Source organism: Carassius carassius, chromosome 11, assembly GCF_963082965.1.
Source record: "Carassius carassius chromosome 11, fCarCar2.1, whole genome shotgun sequence".
Taxonomy (NCBI): Eukaryota; Metazoa; Chordata; class Actinopteri; order Cypriniformes; family Cyprinidae; genus Carassius; species Carassius carassius.
The window spans coordinates 12,378,110-12,401,306 of record NC_081765.1 but is presented as its reverse complement, the minus strand read 5'-3'; the positions used below and the strand labels follow the sequence as shown (position 1 = coordinate 12,401,306).

At 36.7% G+C, this 23,197-nt stretch overlaps 1 protein-coding gene across 1 annotated transcript; it reads right to left on the bottom strand.

Moving 5' to 3' along the window:
- Nucleotides 1-1,007: 1,007 nt before the first annotated feature.
- LOC132152580 (fer-1-like protein 6) lies at nucleotides 1,008-23,182 on the bottom strand. Its single transcript, XM_059561331.1, has 40 exons — nucleotides 23,169-23,182; nucleotides 23,078-23,132; nucleotides 22,796-22,927; nucleotides 22,649-22,711; nucleotides 22,486-22,564; nucleotides 22,192-22,348; nucleotides 21,742-21,928; nucleotides 21,354-21,546; nucleotides 20,872-21,197; nucleotides 20,611-20,719; nucleotides 19,761-19,917; nucleotides 19,548-19,668; nucleotides 19,361-19,461; nucleotides 18,614-18,704; nucleotides 18,259-18,378; nucleotides 18,001-18,153; nucleotides 17,703-17,880; nucleotides 17,500-17,624; nucleotides 17,090-17,224; nucleotides 16,831-16,977; nucleotides 16,544-16,651; nucleotides 15,395-15,556; nucleotides 15,103-15,274; nucleotides 13,856-13,980; nucleotides 13,392-13,514; nucleotides 13,261-13,306; nucleotides 13,108-13,152; nucleotides 7,984-8,060; nucleotides 7,744-7,872; nucleotides 5,271-5,411; nucleotides 5,035-5,162; nucleotides 4,769-4,939; nucleotides 4,530-4,684; nucleotides 4,299-4,441; nucleotides 4,087-4,175; nucleotides 3,903-4,001; nucleotides 2,561-2,799; nucleotides 2,204-2,361; nucleotides 1,903-2,003; nucleotides 1,008-1,706 (listed from the first exon to the last, which is right to left on the bottom strand). Exons 1-40 carry the CDS (start codon nucleotides 23,180-23,182, stop codon nucleotides 1,526-1,528), a joined length of 5,235 nt encoding a protein of 1,744 aa, XP_059417314.1. The 3' UTR covers nucleotides 1,008-1,525.
- Between the last annotated feature and the right edge of the window lie 15 nt (nucleotides 23,183-23,197).

The window sequence follows — 23,197 nt, the reverse complement described above, 5'->3', positions numbered from 1 at the left end:
TGCAAAGTGAATCCAAAATGAGTAGAATAAAACTGGTTATTTAGTAACATTCAAAAACTTGAATGCATTCTAAATTTAACTGAGCTTAATAACATAAACAAAAATAAAAGTAAAAAAAAAAAAAAAAATTTCCAAGGATATTTTGGTCCACAGTGAAGAAATTTGTGCTCTGCATACAGTGGAAACTGACATTTTTTTCCTAGAAAACAATGTCAGCATGACTGCCCTGGTTATGTTGGCTCACGTTCTTTTGGAAATGTTTTTCATCTGTATTTTTGACTGCAGTATTCTGGGTAGTTTGAAAAACTAATTTGGTTCATTCATTAAAATATACCTTTATCTTAATTTTTTTGTTGCCTAAATTTTTCTAGCAAACACCAACCACTGTTGGCAATAACCATGAAATTTTGTATGCAATTGCTTTCCAAATGAGCACGCATTGCAAAATTGCTGTGTAAGCTGATATGCATGTTCGATTTTGAGCAGGCAAATGTGGTTTAACAGAAAAAACGGCGAATGCTGTTTATAGTTTCTGGAAATTAGTCTCAGTTTTGGTGGTTTATATAATGGTATGTTTTGGTATGAAAAGGTATGGAATATTTTTCTGATAAAAATTGTGTCAGTAATGGGGGAAATTGTAAACCAAAAACCATATCAGTTTTGGTTATTGATTCACTTACAGCTATCTTAGTTGTTTTTTTATTTGTTTTTTAACCAAAGTGACTTACAAAAAAAGTGCACATCATGTATTGTGACTGTTGCTTCCATAATTCAAGAGCTGGAGCTTTAAGTATCAAAAGCCACACTAAAAATAACTGAAAAACTACATTAACATTTCAGACTTATTCTTGTCTTTGGATCATAAGCTACATAAAGCTATTTCTTACTTCATACATACTACCAGTGCTACAGATCAATTCAATTTAATTAATATTCTGAGAAAGAACAAGAAATTTCAATGAGTTGAGAATAAATCACTTTATAATTTTTTTAGATAAATTTCTGGTTTCAACAAGACAAGACACAATGTGTTTCACAAAGACTGGAAAAAAAAGTTATTTTAACCCTTTGTAACAAATCCAAATGTACATGAAATTGTCTCGTTGGGGTTGTTCTTGCATTTTTTATGTCACTGCTTTTACACAAATTTTAATTTTTGAATTATTCTGGTCATTTCGAAAGTCACTTAATAATCTCTTATCTAGTTTCAAGGCTCTGCAAGTAGAACAGAGTCTTGACAGTTTACAGAAGGTAGGATGTGATTAATAGAACATTTGTTTCCTACAGTTTTCATGTGCTATGTTCAATGTTTATGCTTTTTAAAGATTATTAAACATTTAAATGTTGTGTGAATGTTACATTTGTTGGTGCATATTAAATAAAAGATTGTTTCTAAAATCAGCAAAGGCTGTTACTTTCTACCTGCAGAGCAAGCATTTAAATGTGTGCTTCATTAGAGCAACAACAATAACAAGATACATTTGTGCTGCTCATTTGTGTCCAGTTACTTTATCATGGTGTTTGTCTACCCGTTGACTATCTTACTACTGATTGCTCCTGGTAGGGTGTAGAAGATAAGAACCAGGAACAGGGTCACGATCAACAGCACCAGTCCGGCAATGATGTATTTCTTGTAGTTCCCCCAGATCAGGTGAAAGAAGCACTTGAAAGGATTCATAAACCAGGAGAAGGATGTGTCTGGACGACTACAGAAAAGTCAAAGTTTGATATTAGAAAATAATTCACATACAGTGGAACTACCTTCAACACATTTAATGTAATTCAATTCAGTTCGTTTTTATAGTTATATTGGCCTATATGTTTTAAATTTGACAGCCCTGGTTATAATATGAATAAAAACATCTGAAATAGGTGTTAAAATAAGTGTATTTGTCTCATTACTTTGGTTTCTCTAGAGGCTCTGGTTCCTTGCGTGCACGTCCCACTGGATTTTTCTCTGCTTCTTCAGCTGTTACCAGATGAAACTCGGCTTCTACCTTCCCCTAGGAAGAGAAAAGTTGAACTACTTTTATTAGGTCACATGTTTGCATAAAGAAATTCCCATACCTACTATTGTTTTGTATAAAACAAATGGATAATATAATTATATTTAGAATAAATTAGTCAACATTTTAGGTTTTGGATTTCTTCGCAAACAAGGAGCCATTGAGCTTATTTCAGTGAAATAATTAAATTCACACACTGTGAGTTCTCCAGCTTTAATGAAGGGCCACCAGCCTTTGGAGCGTTTCTGCTGGAAGATAGAGACGTTCTCTGCGGTTTCTGTCAGCATTTCCATCCTACAAGCTTTAGCTGATTTAGCTCCACGTGGAAACCCATGTAGGTCCAGCTCCACTGAGCCTATGGACACATAAAAACAACCTTCATGAAGTATTAATAACATTTTAAGCCCAGTTTCTTGTGTATAATTGTGTGTTTTTGCTACTGATGTAGAGGGACTGTGAGCTGTACACAGCACAAGTCAAATCCCATCAGGAGTGACAACAGAGCGAAGGATGTGATGCATATAAAACAGATGCAATTGTAAACATGTTCTTACCCAGGAAATCATCAGAAGAAAGCCTCTCAAAGTCCCACACCTGCATAACAAGAACAGCAGGGATCTTCTGCTCAGTTTTGTCCAGAGAGAGGATGCTTTCTCGTTTTTGAATCACCACCACTTTCTCAGCCGGCAGGTAGTTAAAGGGGAACACAAAGCGCCAGTTGAAGTTGCCCTCTCCAGTCAGAGAATTGTAATGGACATCAGTTTCCTGCCTGTCTTCAAGCCCCTTTAACCACCTAAAGAAAAACATGAAATTCACCAAAATTTACTCAAAACACAAAAGCATTCATTTTCAGAAAACTTATTTTCAACAGTATCTACACTACCATTCAAAAGTTTAGGGTCGGCAAGTCTATTAGGTTCACAAAGCTGCATTATTTAGTAAAAAATACTAAAACAGTAATATTGTGAAGGATTATTGCAAAAATTTAAAAGGTTTTCTATTTTAATATTTTTTAAAATGTAAATGTTAATCTGTATTTTCAGCAGCCATTATTCCAGACTTCGGTGTCACATATTTTTGTGGACATGACTTTTTTTTTTAGGATTCTTTGATCAATTTCAATGCATCCATGCTGAATATTTTTTTTTCAACTAACAAATATATATATATATATATATATATATATATATATATATATATATATATATATATATATATATATATATATATATATATATATATATACAGTAGTCAACATTTGAAGTAGATCAAAAAAGTTAATCAAAGTTGTCCTAAGACAAGAACGAATTTTGGGTTAGGACAACACTGATGAAAGGTTTTGATCCACTTCAAATGTTGACTACTGTATATATATATCTATTACTGACCCCAAACTTTTAAACAGTAGTATATACTGGGAGACTTTTTCATTAAATAAATACTGTATTTTCCGGACTATAAGTCGCACCTGAGTATAAGTCGCATCAGTCCAAAAATACGTCATGATGAGGAAAAAAACATATATAAGTCGCACTGGACTATAAGTCGCATTCATTTAGAACCAAGAACCAAAAAAAATAACTTCAAGGAAATGAAAGAAATGAACCAAGAGAAAACATTACCGTCTACAGCTGCGAGAGGGCGCTCTATGTCTTCAGTTTAGGCTACAAAAGAACTGAGCAGCATAAAGCGCCCTCTCGCGGCTGGAGACGGTAATTTTTCTTTTGGTTCATTTCTCTTGGTTCATGTCAATTTAATTTTGATAAATAAGTCGCACCTGACTATAAGTCGCAGGACCAGCCAAACTATGAAAAAAAGTGCGACTTATAGTCCGGAAAATACGGTACTTAAAAATGGTCTACTGTATGTTCATTGTGATACACTTTTTGCCAATACCCTTTGACGTAAATGTCACTTGACTGCTGTCCTGTTATGAAGTTGGTGTCCTCCAATATTACATCTTCAGTGTTCCAGATAATGATCCTCAGCTCATAACTTCATAAAAAAACAAAACATAAGATCTGTCAAACAAGTATTAATTTTACAGCACAACCCAGTAAGATGGTTTAGTGTATCTTACCCTTTGGGTTTCCGAGGAGAAATGTCCACAGGAGGGCCAGGATGAGGCATGTCCATGGGAAAAATGTCCACCCACATTTGCAGATGACCCTGGGAAACATGCAAATGCACAATTATTGAAATCACTCCACGACCAAGATTACTCATTATAAGCATTCTTAATGTATATATAGTGCATTAAGGTTACATAAACCTTTAAACAACACACAGAACCTGGTCTATTCCTGGTTTGTCCTTGAGGTAGAGTGCTCGAGTTTCAATATGCTCAGGCACAAGATTACAACCCCCATTGGGCATCTCAGACCACCTTTGCAGCACCTTCAGAGCAAGGTGCTCGTACGACTCCACCATCTGATCTGAGAAGCCACAGCAAATACTTGTGGTACATTGCTCCTTTAATTTTTAATCAACAATGTCATGATGTACATCCAAAGAATGACCTACCTTCATCAGCAAATACAGTCTTCCCAGTAAAAACCTTGCTTCCAATAGTAATGCGTCCTGGAGAAAAGTGAGGGTTGTCCAGTCTGTTTTCTTTGCAAAGCTTAATCAACAGGTCTGTTGGCTTGATGCTGTCCCTCCATGCATTATAACCCTCACTAGGTCAGATGAGATCATCAATTGAAGCATCAAAGATGGGCATAAAACTAACTTGAAAAGATAAAAATTTTGTAAGTACTCACATGGCATATTCATCAGGCAGGCCGCAGGTAGCTCGATGCCTGCTGTAAAAACGGTTCTCCAAATCAATCTGTGTTTCTCCAATCAAATCATCACCACCAACAGTGTCATAGTCATAGATGAGAATTGTTAGCAGGGATTCCTTGGGGAAAGTGGCTTGAAATTCAAAGGATCTGAACAGCAGAGAAAGATGAAGAGATAATGAACCTCAAAGAAACACGGAGTTAGTAGAATTTCAGAGAATTTCTCAATCATTGTGCTCGATCACCTTCCAAACACTGGGTTGAGCTGCTTTGGGATGTAATTGTCTCTGTCTTTGATCTCAGTTTTCCCCAGTTTCAGCACTATGTAAGGGTCTGCTTTGCCATCTGGGTCTGCAGGGTGCAGGTTGAAGGCCTAAAATGCATAAGAGAGTGACAAATGACTGTATCATGTAAATACTGATGAATAGAAAGTCCAAAAGGAAAATAATGTGTTTTGAAAAATTGCTAAAATTACACTTACTGCAACTATGTATACACGGATAAGGACGTCTACTGCAGTGTTTGGAGGAATACCCTGGTTTATTTTAATCTGCCCTGAATCCAAATATCCATCTTCCTCCTCATCATTCGATTCAGGCAGCTTGTACAGACAGAACCTGCCCTGATGGCACAATCAGTGATGGAAATTCTGACCTGTGCCTGGTTGTATGAAAGCCCTAAAGCTAAGAAATCCCTTAGTTATAAGGTTAAGTGTGCCCTTAGTGAAACTTGGGTTGCCAGGAAAAACCTTAGGTCAACTTAAGGAACCTTAAGGCTGTCATTAATATTTCCCCATAAAATATTAAGCATGCTATGAATGATACACATTTATTGAGAAAGTATCGGTTTAACTGTCAATAAATCCTTCGACTCAACACAGTTCAGTTTGGTTTATGTTTTTTTTGTTTTTATAATAGTACAACTGTGGTTGTATATAAAGTTGTATCTATTAGGTTTGTGTTTTTTTAATGTTTGGTTTATTGTGAGATGTAGTAACTATAGCAACTACAGCACCAATTGCAGTATGTTGCCAGAAACTACAGTGAAACACAGTGTATAAACACTTAGGTAAGGGTGACAGTTAAAGGGTTAATTCACCCAAAAATGAAAATTAGGCTGCGTTTTACTCACCCCCGAGGCATCCTATGTGTATATGACTTTTTTTCTTTCAGACGAATCCAGTCCAAGGTATATTAAAGATTGTCTTTTATCTTTCAAGCGCTATCATTGCAGTCAGTTGGTGTTGCATTGCTTCAGTCCAAAAGACCTGAGATAAAAAGTGCCCTTCCATAAAAAAAAGTGTCTCACACGGCTCCGGGGGATAAACAAAGGCCTCTTGTAGTGATTTGATATGTTTTAATAAGAAAAATATCCAAATTCAAAACGTAATAAACACTTTAATCTAGCTTGCACTAACAGTTACAGTACATGGAAGCAGTTGCGGGGCGGATGACGTATGAGTTCAGTGAGTCTCGCGAAAACCAACGTTTGTTAACAGGATCAAAGGAAGCTAAGTTTCCCTACTTTTGCAAAGGAAAACCAGTCTCCTCTTGGCTTTTATCAAAATCCTCTGACATTCTTCTTGACAAATCCTCGTTTTGTACTTCTAATTAACGACCGTTGTTTTGTTTTGATCTCTCCGCTGCATTTCCGCGTTCGTCACTTCTGAGCTGCGCATGCGCAGAACTGAAATTCCCCCCCGGAACTGCTTCCTTTACAACAGTGAGTGCAAGCTAGATTAAAGTGATTATAACGTTTTGAATATGGATGGAATAGGAGGCCATTTTTCACCTCCTGGAGCCGTGTGAGACACTTTTCTTTTTCTTTTTTTTATTGAAAGGCGCTTTTTATTTCACGTCTTTTGGACTGCATTAATGCAACACCTGCTGACTGCAATGATAGAGCTTGAAAGATCAAAGACAGTTTTTAATATAACTCTGACTAGATTCATCTTGAAAGTCATATACACCTAGGATGCCTCAGGGGGTGAGTAACACAGCCTATTTTTCATTTTTGGGTGAACTAACCCTTTAAGAAATTTGCTGCAACACTCTTAAAGGTTCCCCGAAGTGCCTTTAAAGAAGCAACGTTATTCTATGTGGTGACGTAATTTAAACTGAAACAGGAGAAGAGAGCGGGACATACTGAGCAGCCACACCCCCTTTTTAAAGTAGCCAATAGCGTATTGATTTTGTCTGCTCGGGCCAGAGACATTTTTTGACAATCACAGTCTAATAGATTACCCCCTAGATTCAATATAAAACACTTAGTAAAACAATATAGTGGTCATATTCATGCTGAAGTTGTGTAGTTGCAAAAGTTTTTAATAAATGCAGACTCGCGCATATGATCTGCTCTGTGCAATCGCGTCTCTGGCCCGGAGCCAAAGTCTGGATGTGCGCTACCGCCATTCGTGTGAAACCAGAACTCATTTTTGCACCAATTGAAAGCATATTTATACTCTCTGAATCATTCCCTATCACCTACACTGTGCATTATGAGGCATCAACTGTACAGGAATTACTACACTGTGAACAATTGACTGATCTCAGCCGGCGCTGTGCAGGAGACGTGCACTTCAGATTCTAGAGAGCATTTGATTGGTCAGAAGATTTGATGAGAAGATAAAGTACGATGTGACTTCCAAAATTTTTTGAGCCGTTTTGGGCGAAAGAGATTAACTGCAAGCTTTGAATGTTTATATCTTCTAAATGCAAATGTTGTTTTGGAGCACACTGCCTTATAGATAACCTTGAGACTAATCCTAACCCCCCCCCTCCCCCTCCCCAAACCCCTCTAATTTTGATTTCTTGGGGACTTTAAAGAAAACCCCGCCTCAGGAATTTTTTCCCCTCAAGAATACTTCAAAGTACTTAAGGGCTTTCATGGAACCAGGCACTGGATCTTAAAAAGCCTCTGTGTATGTAATGGTACTTCATGCAAAACCACGTCACCTTAAACTTTCCAACAAATCTTTCATCAGCAGAACTTTCTTCCTCATTGGCCTTTCCTCGATAGAGTTCGAAGGTTTTAACCCAGTCGTCAAAAGGCCCAAATTCAGCCTCCAGCTCTTTTTCATACACCTGAAGTGATTGACAAGTAAGACTGCACATACATGTAAAGGATAAATCCTATACATTTATTGTACAGACAATATTTGCAGGTAAACTAAGTATCGTAATGACGCATTTTACCTGTAATGTAACAATCCTGGGCTGTTCTACCAAACTCTTGTAATTCACCTCCTTTTTTTTGTCTTTAACACTTGATACTTAAGATACCACAAAAAAAAAAAGTGGGGAAAAAAGAAGTGGGGAAAAAAGCATATCAAAATAACTTGCACAGTCTACAAAACATTAAAGGTAAACAGCTTTTGAGAGATTAAAAGTAAATTAAAGTATAAAAAGCAATTAAATATGCATTTGTCACTTCCACCAGCAGTTTTTAGTGTATTATACAACCAAAAACCAACCAGATGACAACTTCCCAACGCCATTATTAAAAAGATTGATTGAATATCTGGGGTCAGTAAGATTTGTTTTTGAAAGAAATTAACACTTGTATTTAGCAAGGACACATTAAATTGACAGTGAAAACACTTATTATATATATATATATATATATATATATATATATATATATATATTAGGGGCAGTGTTGGGGGTAATGCATTACAAGTAACGCGAGTTACGTAATCAGATTACTTTTTTCAAGTAACTAGTAAAGTAACGCATTACTTTTTAATTTACAAGAAAATATCGGAGTTACTTTTTCAAAAAAGTAACGCCAGTTACTTTGTATTCCCATTTTTTGACTGACAAGCCTCCTGTTCCCATATTGGGAGAAATCGGAAGTATGGAGGCGTTGTGTGCGCTGTGTGAACATGATGTTACTGTAGTTCTAGACTAAATGTGAATGTGCATTAATTCATCCCACTCACAAAAAAACAAAAAACAAAACAGATTTAGTATTCATCAAAATTAATCAAAACAGTGAAATGCAAACTCAGAATATGACGCAAACCTGCTATAACTAAATATATTAAATAACACAAATGTATCTATTCCCATTTTATTAACAGTGTCTTTGCTGCTTGACCTTTAATGATCCAGTTCAACCATACTAATAATTAAAAAATGACTTTAGATAAACAATTGTGCTTCATTGTTTTTTTTTTTATTGCTGAAGAGTGTTGAACCTTCTTCTCCTGTGTTCTACTGTACAGACGTGAATTTACTTTTCCTTCAGCCTGAGGTTTATGCATCACAGCCCATTTCACCCTGTCATTGTGTTCATGATTTAGCATATATATATATATATATATATATATATATATATATATACACACACACACACACACATTACAGCAGAACTGTTTCCAACACTCATAATAAATCATCATATTAGAATGATTTCTAAAGGATCATGACCGGATGTCACATGTGACACTGAAGAATGGAGTAATGATGCTGAAAATTCAGCTTTGCATCACAGAAATAAATGATAATTTAAAGTATAATAAATTGAAAACAAATTATTTTAAATTGTAATAATATATCACAATATTAAATTTTTTCTGTATTTTTGATCAAATAAATGCAGGCTTGATGAGCAGAAGAAACTTCTTTCCAAAACATTAAAAATAGTAATGTTTCCAAACTTTTGGCCTGTACTGTATCCCCCCCAAAACTGCACAACTGTAGAGTAAAACATTAATAAAAAAGTGATAATAAAAAATGCGTCTTAAAACTGACATGATTGTACAAAATCACAGTCTGGGGACTCAGAACTCAGAACAACTGCTAACATTAAGTTTAAGGTAAAAATAACTGCCATGAAATTATAGTATCTTACTCCTATGCAATAAATTGTTCTTTCACTACATCTCTTTACCTCTGTCTTTATCCTCTTCTCTTCTTTTTGGCACTGTATCTATCGCAGACTATGCTCATTTATAATGTGTCATGTCAGGGGCGTAGTTTATGGGGGGGATGGGGGGGAGGTAACCCCCCCAATATTCAAATCCATCAGTTACAACCCCCCCAATATTTCAACATGAAAATCACAGTAGATCAAATGAAAAATATAATATGAAAAAATAGAATTCATTTATTTTGTAAAAATATTTTTTTTCCTAATCAAATATGAGTATGTCATAATAAATCAGACAAAAAATACTCCCCCTCCATTGAACCGATTGGTAACGCCCAACCAATGAGTCGCACTTTCACCAAAACAAGCGAGTGGTGTTTGAATGGGAGAGCACACGGTTAATGTTAATGCCAAAAACGAAGAGAAGCGCTGCACAGCGGACTATATTTAACTGCTGGTCAGAGAGGGATGCAAAAAAAATAAAGCATACTGAGAATAAGGTATGAGAATATTGTGTTATAGTTAGTACACACCACATATATTTTAGCTAGCTAATCCATTGCAATGTATTTAGCTATAACTATCAGTATAACAAGTTACCAAAGCAGCTGTCTGTTTTGCTAGTATATTTTTCAATAGTGTCAATAGTGTAATTATCAACGACAAAAGTATTCACATCGGTGTTTGTTTTCTTACTAAATTAATCTGACTTTTGAACGAATTTGATGAATTAACGATTTAAGTGGCTAACTCATTAAAACAATGAAACACTGTCGCCTACTGGCGGTTTCAATACTTAATTTCTTTCTTTTGATAATCTCTGCTATGTTAGAATTTTATGAATGATGATTATACACAAATTTCATAACGTTATGAGGTGTATAATCTCTTAACATGATTTTATAACAGATTCGAGGTAAATATAGCTGCAGGGTAGAAAAGTCAGCAGAGGGAGAGGAGGAGCAGGTGATCAGGTAAAGAAGATGCCATTCAATCAATAAAATAAAATAAAATAGGAAACAGTATAGAAAAACAGCAGTTTTGTAAAGTTAGGCTATACATTAATGCCTTTAATGTTTTAAAGATGTGTTTCCCTTTAGAAAAAAAATTAAAATGCATTAAGGTGGAATGTAAAAATCTTAAAATAAATGTCTAAATGTTGTCTCTTTCATATTTCTATATGTTGAATTTGTAATCAGTTAAAGCATGTTGCCAGATAGATAGATAGATAGATAGGTAGATAGATAGGAAGAAATAAATTATCCAATAACAATACACATAAAAAAAAATTGTTTTGAAAAAAATAACGGGCAGCATACAACGTTCAACCCCCCCCCCCCCCATGTTCAAACCAAATCTACGCCCTTGTGTCATGTAAATTCGGCCTTCCTCACAATCAGGAAACTTTCACCGTGTCTAGAACTGGCGCGAGCTGCAAGGCCCGTTTCTACGAGCTGTGTGTTAACAAAAGCTGTGCTGTCTACATTGAATGCAGCGTCGGGCACGCTACACAACAAATTACCAACAACTGATCGCGCGCGCTCTGTTTCTGAAGCACTTAAAGCACTCGATGGGCGGGGGAAGATTGAAGAGCCGGACTTTTTTTTTTTTTTTTTTTTTTGCTTTATTTGGTAGTATTTCAAATTAATGGGTTTTAAATAGTAGCCTATTATAAAAAAAATTCACTCGTTCACTCATTCTGGCGCCCCTATGGATGAGTGGCGCCCTTAGCATTTGCCTATACCGCGGGCCGGCCCTGCGCATTATGGACCGAACGGTTCGTTGGACTAATTAATTATATTTGGAAAATAAAAAAAAAATTGTGAAATATAATGAGATGCGTTCAACAGGGTAGCCCAATAACCCAAACGACGTAACAGTCAACGCCCCTGACACCCCCGAAGAAGAAAAAAACACCAACTTATATGTTTATGTTAGGCTACTCAGTCAGGCGCTCGCTCACTCAGTACGCGCTGAAGGCTCGTTGCAAAATGGCCAATGCGTTTAACAGACCAGAAATAGAAGATCCTCCAATAACCAACAGGTCTGGTGTTTGGGTGCAAGAGAGTGGTGGATAAAAAAAAACAACGATATGTCGCATCTAGGGTAACGTTACACCAGCGGGAATACAAAAAAAAAAAAAAAAACACCAGCGGGATTACTTGAAACATGTCAACTCATTAACGCCGACATCACCTTAGTGTGTCAGTATCTGGGAAAAGACGGGAAAAAGGAGAAACATACAAGAAACAAAACTATCCCCGCAGCATTTAGACAGACATTTCCAACGGATTCAAACAGGGCAAAAGAAATCACCACGGCGATAGGCTACATTTACGTTATAGCCGCGGATATGAGACCTTACTATTTACCATTCCTTCTATCATCACCATTATAGCTTACAGGTAATCCAAAGTGCACCCAAACACCAGACCTGTTGGTTATTGGAAGATCTTCTATTTCTGGTCTGTTAAACGCATTGGCCATTTTGCAACGAGCCTTCAGCGCGTATTACTGAGTGAGCGAGCGCCTTACTCTGTAGTGGAAAACGTAGGTTTTAAGAACATGCTTAATGTAATTGAGCCCCGTTACAATATTCCTTCACGAGCCCATTTCAGACAGACCGTAATTCCTGCTTTGTTCCAAAAAACATAAGCCCTATAGAGAACCAATTGAGTAAAAACACACTCAATATAAAGAGTTATAGAGTTCCATATAAAAAGTTACATCTTTGTATTTGTTCATAACTAATATAACATTTTCATTTTTTTTTATAAGGAGCTGTTTTTGTTTTATACAGTATGCTGCTAAGAAAACACCATAGAAGATGGGTAAAGAATAGCTCCATCATTGTTCAATGTAAAAAAAAAAAAAACATACTTTGTTAGTTTTAATAAATAAAACATTTTTTTAAAATCAAGGAAATTTATCTGCCAATTTTTTCTTTTTGCTGTATCTAAAACATACCGAACCGTGACACCAGTGTATTGTATCGAACCGAACCGTGAATTTTGTGAACCGTTACACCCCTAATATATATATACACAAATAAAAATACATTTTAAATTGCATTAAAAGTTACCAATGTTGTAAATAATAATAATTGCAGCTTTGGTGAGCATAAGGGACTTCTTTCAAAAACATAAAAAAAAAATCTTACCGACCCCAAACTTTTGAAAAGTAGTGTGTGTGTGTGTGTGTGTGTGTGTGTGTGTACAAAACCCAGAAATAGAGGTGCAGATCTGGGTTCACTGGGATTGCAAAATGCTGTGTGATCTCTCGTGTAAGCAGCATTCGTTTTTTTTCTTTAAGTATTAAATAATATGTAGACAATTTAATTCCATTCAAAGCACATGGTTTGCATAGTAAATAAAACATTCTGCAATCCTGTTGACCGCAACAATGAAAGAGGGCCATGCAATGGACAGTCTCCCAGTCATTCTTACCCAGACTGATCAATCCTTCGGAAATAATGTTCTCCAGAGGAGTTACTGAAATACATCATAATGTGATCATGTTTGACTAAAGCTGGTGCATGATGTGTCTACATGATCCTGTGGACAAGAATGATTTCGGAATAAACTCAAGATATCACTTACTATTTTCAAAGAGCAGTTGAAATGGATTGTCTTCTTTTTGCTTTGCCTAAGAAAGAAATTGTGGTATAAAACAACTAGTTAGCAAAGAAAAAAAAAGTTGTCTTTTTTGTTTTATTAGTTTGGAAGCTTACCATTTGGATCTTCTCCATTGATGCATAGTATTTCGACCACCAATCAATGACATTATCAGCAGACTCATCAGCTGTGGTGCGTTTCTTCCTTTTCGTAGATCTTTGTTTGCTCTTCTTCGACACCTGGTATTGATGAGGAGTTTGATAGTCATAGTAGATTGGTAATGTGTGTTTATATGCTTCTACTAACACATATGTGACCCTGGACCACAAAACCTTATTTAGATTTAGATTTTTTTTGCACCCTCAGATTCCAGATTTTCCAAACCATACATCAATGGAAATCTTATTTATTCAGCATTCAGAAATGGATCCTTATGTGTTTTTGTGGACCAGTGTCAGATATGTGCTTTCAGGAATCAGGACCATAAATTAGATGTTTTAGATTCAGTACATAATTAGTAACCGGTGTTAAATGTGATGTTTTCTAAAAAAAAAAAAAATCTAATCTAACTCAAACAAACCTTCTTGTCCTGGAAGTCTGGCTCAGATTTAGGTGCAGGGGTGAATATTTCCTCCGGCTCTATTTCAATGGCGATCTCCTCATTGGGTGGTGGCACAACACTCTGCTGCAGAGACAGCTGAGCGACTACAGGCCAAAAACAAACCTTACTTTATATTAGATTTAGACAATCATTTTTATTCTCTACTCAGTAGGTTTAGGGAGTCATTCAAAAACAGACAGATGTGTTTCAGCAGGGTTTAAAGGGGTCATATGATGCTTTTTTAAAGATATTTTTTGTGTATTTGGTGTAACAGAATGTGTTGACATGCTTTAATGTTCAAAAAACACATGTAATGTCCCTTTCCATAATCACAAGCTTCATCTTTCAAGATAAATGTAAAGACAGTTAATAATGTCTTTAGATTAACCATCAGTTCAAGCCCGAAAGGTGAACAGTCGCGTGACAGACACAGTGATGAAGCTCGTATGTGTTTGCAGTACACAAGCCACTGATTGTTTCACCCGGGGTCTCTCTCTCTCTCTCTCTCTCTCTCACACACACACACAAACACACACGCCCAAATCTTTACAGTCATAGTAAAGCAAATACTTAAACTAATAACAAAACATACTTCCAGTAGCTGATTCAGAAGCGCCAGATTGTTGTAGGAAAGTCAGTACTATCTCCTCTCCTAGGTTCACGAAACGGCCGTCCCTAAAATGCATTGCTGTTCTGTTGTTAGAAATCTTAAAGATTATTAAATGCATCTACTTTCGGAAGACCAAATAAAGTGCTTTTGCTTTCATCTACATACACACAGCATCTCCCTGACACGGCTGCTTCAACAATAACTGTGGTTACTGAAACCATGCCTTCATTCTTTATGTGAACATTTGGGTGGCATTACGCAAATATTTCCACATAGTGATGTAGACATGTGTGGGCGTGTTTGAACGAGCTGTTTTAGGGGGCGTGGCAGAGTCTTAACTTTGATAAATAATATCTCTTTGGTTTGGAGACTTTACAGATCTTCTTCATGCACCAAGAGCTTGTAACAATCCAAAGAGAAAGGAAAAATTGAAATCGCGTCATACTACATTCTGCAGAAGCAAGACTAAGCATCCTGTCCGAGGCCATCTGGGATTATATATTTTTGTGGGCTGAGGATCATAATATTTTTCCTAGACATTATTTCATGCTAGAGGTATAGGTTAGATTGTGTTAGATTTTTTTGTTGGGACAAAAATCTCTGGGACGTGCATTACCTGCTATGTTTCTGGGTTCTGGTTGACGCTGCTGAACTAATGTGGGGATGTGTTTGAATAAGGCCAAGTTGTTGATCATATGACTTCCCACAAGTGTGCTCCGCCCAAAGGCCCTCCAGTCCACCACAGTGATAGCGAGAGGAGGGAGGAGGTGTTCGTCTTCAGGCAGCTCCTACAGACAGAAAACAGCGGCCCAGACATGCTGAGATCAGCTGAACGCTAAGCGAGGACTCACATGAGCAGAGCGATGGGGACAACACCATATACCCTGTTATTGCAGCAGTTGACTTACCACATCAAAGGCATCCACAAGTATTGTGAAGTTTGGGTTTTTCTTGTAACTCTGTATCACTGAAGAGTTGACACCTCCTCCTGCACACTTGATAAAAACTTGGGGCCGATCAACGGATAGAAGCTGAACTTTCTTCAGCTCTCTGAGGCCCCAGAACAAAACCTGCAGTGCACAAAAACAAAAAAAAAACTCATAGTCATAGTACAGACAAAACACTTATAGTGTACACTGAAAAAAGCTACAAATAATTTAACAAAGAGTCAAAACGGTAGATCAGTGTCGCAATTTTGTAATAGACATAACACTTCATTACACAACACTCAAAAGCAATTTTAAGTACAAATGTAGTAACACCTTATAATAGTGAGACTTGGCATACACTCTAGACCACAAAACTATTTCCAGCTACTACTATGCAGTTTGGTCTATATGTGCAAGTGCTGATCAGATATTGAATGACATTTGAGAGACGCTTATAAAACTAAGAGGTATTCATAACACTTTTGGGAAAAGATCATTGATTTGAGATATACTGGTTTGACACCAAACGGAAAAGCTCTGACTAGAGGTTTCAGAACAAGATGTCACACGTTGACACATGAAAGATTTAAATACATCTAGCAGAAAGCAAACTCAACAGCCAACATTGAAAAGCAAAGACGTGTTGCATTTATAGGAATTGCCCTATAAATAGGCAATGATGTAGTTAAACCTGAATTATTTAAATCAGTGTTGTATGTACAGTATGTATGTTGTTTAAAAATAATCTTTATACATTTTAAATAAATAAAAAATACAGTAAAGAAATACTGTATATAATAATTTATGTACAGTATGTGGGGGATTAGAAATTGTTCAAGAACTCATGAAATCGATGGCTCATAACTGATTTTCATGAATAATGATGGCCTTGGGAGTCAAATGACTACTGACTGTGAAAATAAAAGAAAACGCAAATCTCAAAATCTGTCTCACATTATGCAAAGACGTAATATGTTTCCAATTTACTGCTTGAATTTTTTTTTTTCATGTTTACAATTGTCAGCTTAACTAGAGAGCAATGAAATGTGCTTTCATAAAAATGGTAATAAAGTTTTTTCCCCGTTTTTCTGTACTTTACATATAGACCACAGGTCATGGACCGCTCACCTCAATTCTGTACTTGCAGAGCACAGGTCGAATGTATGAGGGTACTGGAATAACCCCTCCATCCGGCTCATCTAAATCAGGAAGTGTATGTTCTCCTGACTCTGAGATCTAGATGTTCATGGGACAAGATGTACAGCAGACCCCATATCACTTTCTGCATTAGATTATACATGTTAGTTGAACATATAAATGGCATTTTATTTTTAGTAATAGAAGTAATAAATAAGTGATTCAACCACATTACTGCATTGTTACATAGTAAATGTGCTGTGTTTGTTAGACTGGACCTGAATGAGTTCAAACGCTCCCAGTATGTCTCCTCCTGACAGACTGCCACAGAACAGAGGGCTGTACTGCAGCTGAGGAGGGGAGTATCGCTCCTCTGACAGTCTGACTACAGGAACAGCCACTGTTGACCCCAGGTACTCGATACCCTGGAGAGAGCATAACATTTTTTTAAAACCGACTAAGAAGTATTGCAAAGGAGAAGAGAAACAATTAAACTTTTTATCAGCTGCATATACTTAAGTGACTATGTTTCCTCACCACTGCATCATCATCATACACCTCAATCACAACTAGCGGTGGATCCTGGACTATTTCATAAAGCCCTCCATACAGACACACGTTATTTATCAGGAGCAGCTGATTCCATGTAGGAGTTAAAGTTTGCTTCATGATCTAAAAAAAAAATAACAATATGAATAAATGTCAATTACCTTTTCACATTATAATTTTTTTTTTTTTTTGCTTTTTTGTTCATTATATCCTTTGTGACTAATTATCCAAAACCAGAGCATGTTTATGTATAATAGGTGCTCTCACTTTCTGAACTTTCTCAAAACCTTGCACTTTTTCGTAGAAGTACAATAACAATAAAGTTGCATCTAATCTAAACTAGTGAAATAATATTCTAATACAGAATATAGTGGTGCAGTTAACAGGATCATGCTTACACCAGTGCTTTGGCTATTGGACAGAAAAGACACCCAGGCAAAGGGGTCTGAGAGGCCAGTGTTATCTGCTGCAATGAGACCACGAGCCTGGTACATATGAGCCCTCAGCTGGAACAAGTGCTGCTCTGCAAACCAGCAACAAACAGGGTCAAACAGCAAGAATCAGTTACAGATAAAAAAAAACAAAATAAAAAAAAACTTGCCTGTGTAAAGTAAGTAATCAGGAGGAGGGCCAGTCCTGTGCTCAAATGAGATGCCTTCCAGTTCAAAGCCTGCTGGGAGATTGTCCAACATGTGGGGTGAATCTCTGCTAGATCCCAGCCATAAATACACATCGAGTTTAGCCTGGACTGTCCACCCTGGTCCACGCTTCCCTGGAGGCTGAAAGACACATTTCCTTTTAAAAGTTAAAAAAGAAGTGCCAACAAAAAACTTTTTTCAACATTTGTCAGTTTTCTGTTTTATGTGATTTGCATTCGCATTTGATTTCAGAGTTCAGACCTTGAGGAACAGGGTGTTGATCTTCCCACAGTCTCGGCCTCTCTGTTCTGGGCTCTGTGAAAAGAGCAGGTGACGAGCAGGGATTCTGGCATATGCCAAACGCTTGTTATTACTGACCAGACACACAAACACATCTGGTAAACTGTGTTGAGGCTAAGAAAGGCGTGAGATGAAGAGAAATATTAGTAATGATGGAGACTTACATTATACATATAATAGGTCAAGGATGTGCATATAATAGTGACACAAAATAACAACCTCTTCCACAAGGAATCTCAGTTTCTTTTTAATTTTCTGGACTTCCAGCATAATCTCTTTAACAGTGAAAGATCTCTTCTTGGGCTCAAGGAGTCCTCCAGCTACTTCAGTCATACTTTCCTAAACAGCAGCAACACGTTAAAAAAAATGTGAACCAACAAATACATTTCTTTAAAAATGTTATATTTTAGATGTGAAATAAATGAGTTGGACTAGACTTTGGAGGAAAAGCCACAATGAGCAATAATCCATAGTCATACAGGAATAGAAAAAAATAAATAATAATTTTAAAAAGCATGAAGTTTTACAGATAGAGGTGTTTAAATAAATGAGAGCATGCACAGTAGAGACTCACCAGCTCCTGTTTGCACAGAGTGAGCCTCTTTTTGTCCAGTAAGGTCAAATTGCTTGCCTTCACCTTCTTTTCAGCAAAAGCAATAAACTCACTGCAGAAAACATACCATTACATCCAGCAGAAAGAGAATTAGGACACAATTTTACAATTTCATTAAAGAGTGAGTACATTAAAGGGACGGTTCTTCCAAAAATGATAATTATTTCATTATGTACTCATGTTTTTCCAAACCTGTATCTTTCCTCTGTGTAACAAAAGAAAAATGTCCCAATTGATTTTGTCCAAATAATGAAAGTCAGTGGGGTCCAGAACAACACTAGATCCCACAGACTTTCATTGTTTGGACTAAAAAAAAGAAAAAAGAACGGACCAAGAATTAAGAAAGTCAGACAGATTGGAACGGAGTAAATTAAGACAAAATTGACATTTTTGGGGGGTGAACAAACCACTTAAAGTGCTCATGAGCAAAACATTTTATATGATCTTGAGAAATAAAACACCTGATTTGAAATTATTTTAACCTTCAGAATACAGAACAGTGACACAAAAGTCAAAACTAACACAACAGTGACATCTATTGGGTGTCATGTTTGAATAAGGTACGAAATTGGAACATAAAACGTTATTAACATTATGTATTAAAATTTACAGTATGTTAAAATCCATATTAATGATAAAGAGCTTTTGTTCTGTTATCCCTGAATATCTTTAGTAATCCCACAGGGATTCTCTATGGTCTAGACCTACCTGGCATCTCTTCTAAATTCCTGAAGAACAAGATGCATGAGAGTCCTTGCTTCAGGAGACATCATTTTATCCAATTCCACCACCTTAGCGATTCCCTCCTCCTGATTATCATTAAATGAAAATAATCACACGAACTACTGATTCATGGCAATGTAATAAAACATTACTAGGTTGAGGGTTCACATACAAACATCAGGGCAATTGTGTCCAGCATGTTGGCGTGATGGAGTCGGTACGCTCGATCCTCCCAGCTGCTATAAACATACACACAGGGCTTTTGTGCTCCGATGGGCAAGTGCATGTAGTGCCTGCACAAACAAGACTATAGGTCCAGTTTTGTTCATGACTAAGGTATTTCCCATTATTTAATGAAGGTATAATATTTGTTTGATCCAAACACCTCTGTGCATCTCCGAAAAGAGGTCTTTCTGGTGTTGTAGTAGATTTGCACGGCATTGTTGCTGCAGTGTCCAGAAGTGGAGTGGTCACCAAGACATCTTCATGCTTTTTCTTTGAAGTAGGCTGCGCAGTACCATCAATGAAGTTCCCAAAGTTTCCTGAATAAACATGTGCACATTTAAAGGGGTCATATTACATGTATAATCATATAATTGCTAGTTCTTCAAGTGTTTAAGAATAATGACGTGTATCATGCCTTCCTTAAGATACTACTACTACTACTAATAATAAAAGAAAATAAATTTGCCCCACAAATTTTGTGCAACCTTGTTACCACAAGGTTTGTCTATTACAAAGAACTGAACATTTCTAACAACTGTGACACTCAAAAATAGCTTGAAAAATTGATGTTGAATGTATTTATTAAACTGTGTTACCAAAGACATTTTATGGAAAAATGTTCAAACATATATATTTTTAGTTTATTTATTGGAACGAATTCTTGTTCTCAAATTAACAAGTCTCTACTGAGTGGCACGTTAATTGGATAAAGTTAAAAAATTGGTAATAGGATGGAGAAAAAAAAAAAAAAAAGGACAAATTTCACACAAAATAGGCTGAAATTAAAAGAGCTAATTCAGCATTTAGTATATCCTCCTTTAGTATAGGCTGAATATGAACATGAATCATTCAAATTAAGCATTTTCACCATGACCAGAAAAAAATTTCAAGTTCCAAGTTTCAGACCATTTTTTGAACCTATTTGTGGAAAGTGGCATATATATATATATATATATATATATATATATATATATATATATATATATATATATATATATATATATATTTACCAATGGTGAACTCAAGGCTGATTGGTCTATCGCCGATTCTTCTGTCAATCATGGAGGCCTCAGACACACAGCCAAAGAGCAGGAAGGTTTCCATGTCTTCATCATTTATCTAAATTAAAGTTAAACAATGACTTGGACGGCTTTACAATATAATGGAAATGTTACTACAATGGATTGAAAAATAGAAGAAAAAAAAAAGATTTGAGATGGACAGATAAAAGAATAGTGTAAAAAGGAGAATGACTGCTGCAAACAGCTCACCTTCTGTGGGGGCTCAACTGGCATCACCTCAGGTCCTATAGTCTTGGATTTCTCTTCCTCACCTCCGGCTCCTGCCCCAGTTTTGGGATCTTTCGCCCCTGCTTTTCCTCCCTTGGAGTCTTTCAGACTGATTTTTGAGAGCAGGGATTTTGAGTCCGGAGCACCTCCAGACAGGATCTCCACACTCAGTTCTATGTAAACCCTGCCTCTGTAGGACACCCCTTCTCCAACACCCTCGTTCAGCTCCTGGCTGTCGTCCACCAGTGTGGAATTACGAAGTGAACCATAGAGGTTGATCCATGCCGGGCCAAATGTGGGCAGGAAACCTTGACAAGAGCAATAAATGATAAAAACAACACAGTATGCAAAATAATATATTTTAAATATATATTTTTTTTCTAACAATAATATTCAGACATTTCTAAGTTGTCCAAATACTTTTTGTGGCCACTATAATTAAGAACATCTTAGAAATGGCGAACCATTGTCCCCATCGGTGTCATTTGAGATGGTGTGTAGATCAATGTAATGAGTCCCAATGACCACATCATTCATGCTTCCCTCATCCAGAACCCGAATCTTCAGTCTCTGACACAGTGGAGGAAACATCTCCTTAAACACCACCTGCTCGTTCCACACCGGGTCTGCTGTGCTCTTTTGAGTAGACGTCCTGCCCTTTCAAGCAGAAAATAAACAAAACAAGTATCACATATATCAATATATGTACAGTATGTATATATTGCTATATAACCACATTTACTGACCAGTATACCATAATATTAACCATAATATTTAAATAACATGCTATGAACAAACAAACCAAACCAAACTTTAAAAACCTAAACTTTAAGCACTGGATTGCAAGCTTACAACTTGACCGAAGAATGAGACCTCTACATAAGGATCTATGAGAGCTGTCGTGTCTCCGACAAAGGCTTTGGTCACGTTGGCCATAATACTGGAGTTTATTCTGGGAAGACCCTCTGCACAGTACACTATCACATAAAACCTAGCCCACGGCCGTTCAGGGTTTAAGCCTTCAGGAAGCAGGAGGTGCCTGGGGGAGGACAAAGGTTTTCAAAATCTTTTCTTTATTTTTGAGATACAAGGAGATGTAGTGGCAGTTTATCAGAAAGGAATATCACTGAAATAACCTTTGATTATTAAAGCAAGACAGTGCATATTAAATTATAAATGGTTTCTTAGATATCTGCCATGGCAGTCCAGAATGAGATAGATAGATCTCTACAAATAGAGATTAGTATTTTTTTTTTATTACATTCAATCTTTATTATGCCATAAAAAAATCTCAGATCTTACTTTTCTATCTGTTCCTCTGCATCACTGAACTTCTGGGATGGTGCTGCAACATCACCTTTTCCTGACACGCTGATATCACACTTCAGGTGACCTTTCACCCCTGTGTGGATGTCAGCGGGGTCTGTGAGCATGGCCCACTTATTGATGAACTGATGGCCTGACACAGCAAGGACAGGATTTAGTGTTGTTTTAGTACAAGCAGAATTACCAAAAATCCTAATCTCAGGCCAGATTTTGAACTTTTATCTCTTCAGTTGAAGAAAAGATGCGAGCAATTGCAAACCAAGTGTTTACCAGGCTGGGAGTAAACTGTCCCAACATCAATCTTGAAGGTTCCCACACAGTAGCTCTTCATGATCTTTGAGTGCATGACCTTTGGGAGAAGTGCACTAATGTGAGCTTTACAGATATCGTCCAGAAAACCATTTGGTTTACATACAGTAGCCTAAGCTCTTACTGATAGTTTGATGACTTTGTCAAAAAAGAAGTCTTGATTGCAAAAAAAGTCAAACACAAAATACTGTTGGGGCGAGAAGAACATGGTTTTAAATTCTTGCCATTAATGCCATTATCAGAAAGTGCCCATCAAAGACAGTATGATCACCTCATTGTAAAAAGGAGCGTTGGTTCCTTCTTTCACAGATGTCTGCTTTTTCTCATCTCCAATTTCAATCATGACACTAGGGTCTATGTTGTCCCCGACTAGCTGCCTAGCCTCTGTTATATTGATGGAGATCTTAGGAAGAACAGATTTTGGCTTTCAGTATCAAGAATAACAGCTTTATCATATGTTAGACATAAGAAAGATTGTGTTCACACTCTACAGAGTACTCAGGAAACTCAATAGAGGCCAAATACAGCATTTAAAACTTATATTGAACTCTACCTGGAAATGTTGGGGTTTGCTTTCACTTTCCAAGATCTTGGCCACAGGTTTACACCTTTAAGTAAAAACAAACATGTTGCACAAAAACAACAAGAAATAACACATTACGCTGTGTAAAGA

Excerpts from the sequence above, each read along its gene's own strand:
- LOC132152580 (XM_059561331.1), bottom strand. Across the intron at positions 21,547-21,741 it reads TCTCATTCTTCGGTCAAGTT|GGCAGGACGTCTACTCAAAA; the intron begins GTAAGCTTGCAA and ends TCTGCTTGAAAG. Across the intron at positions 19,462-19,547 it reads ACACAATTGCCCTGATGTTT|GAGGAGGGAATCGCTAAGGT; the intron begins GTATGTGAACCC and ends AATGATAATCAG.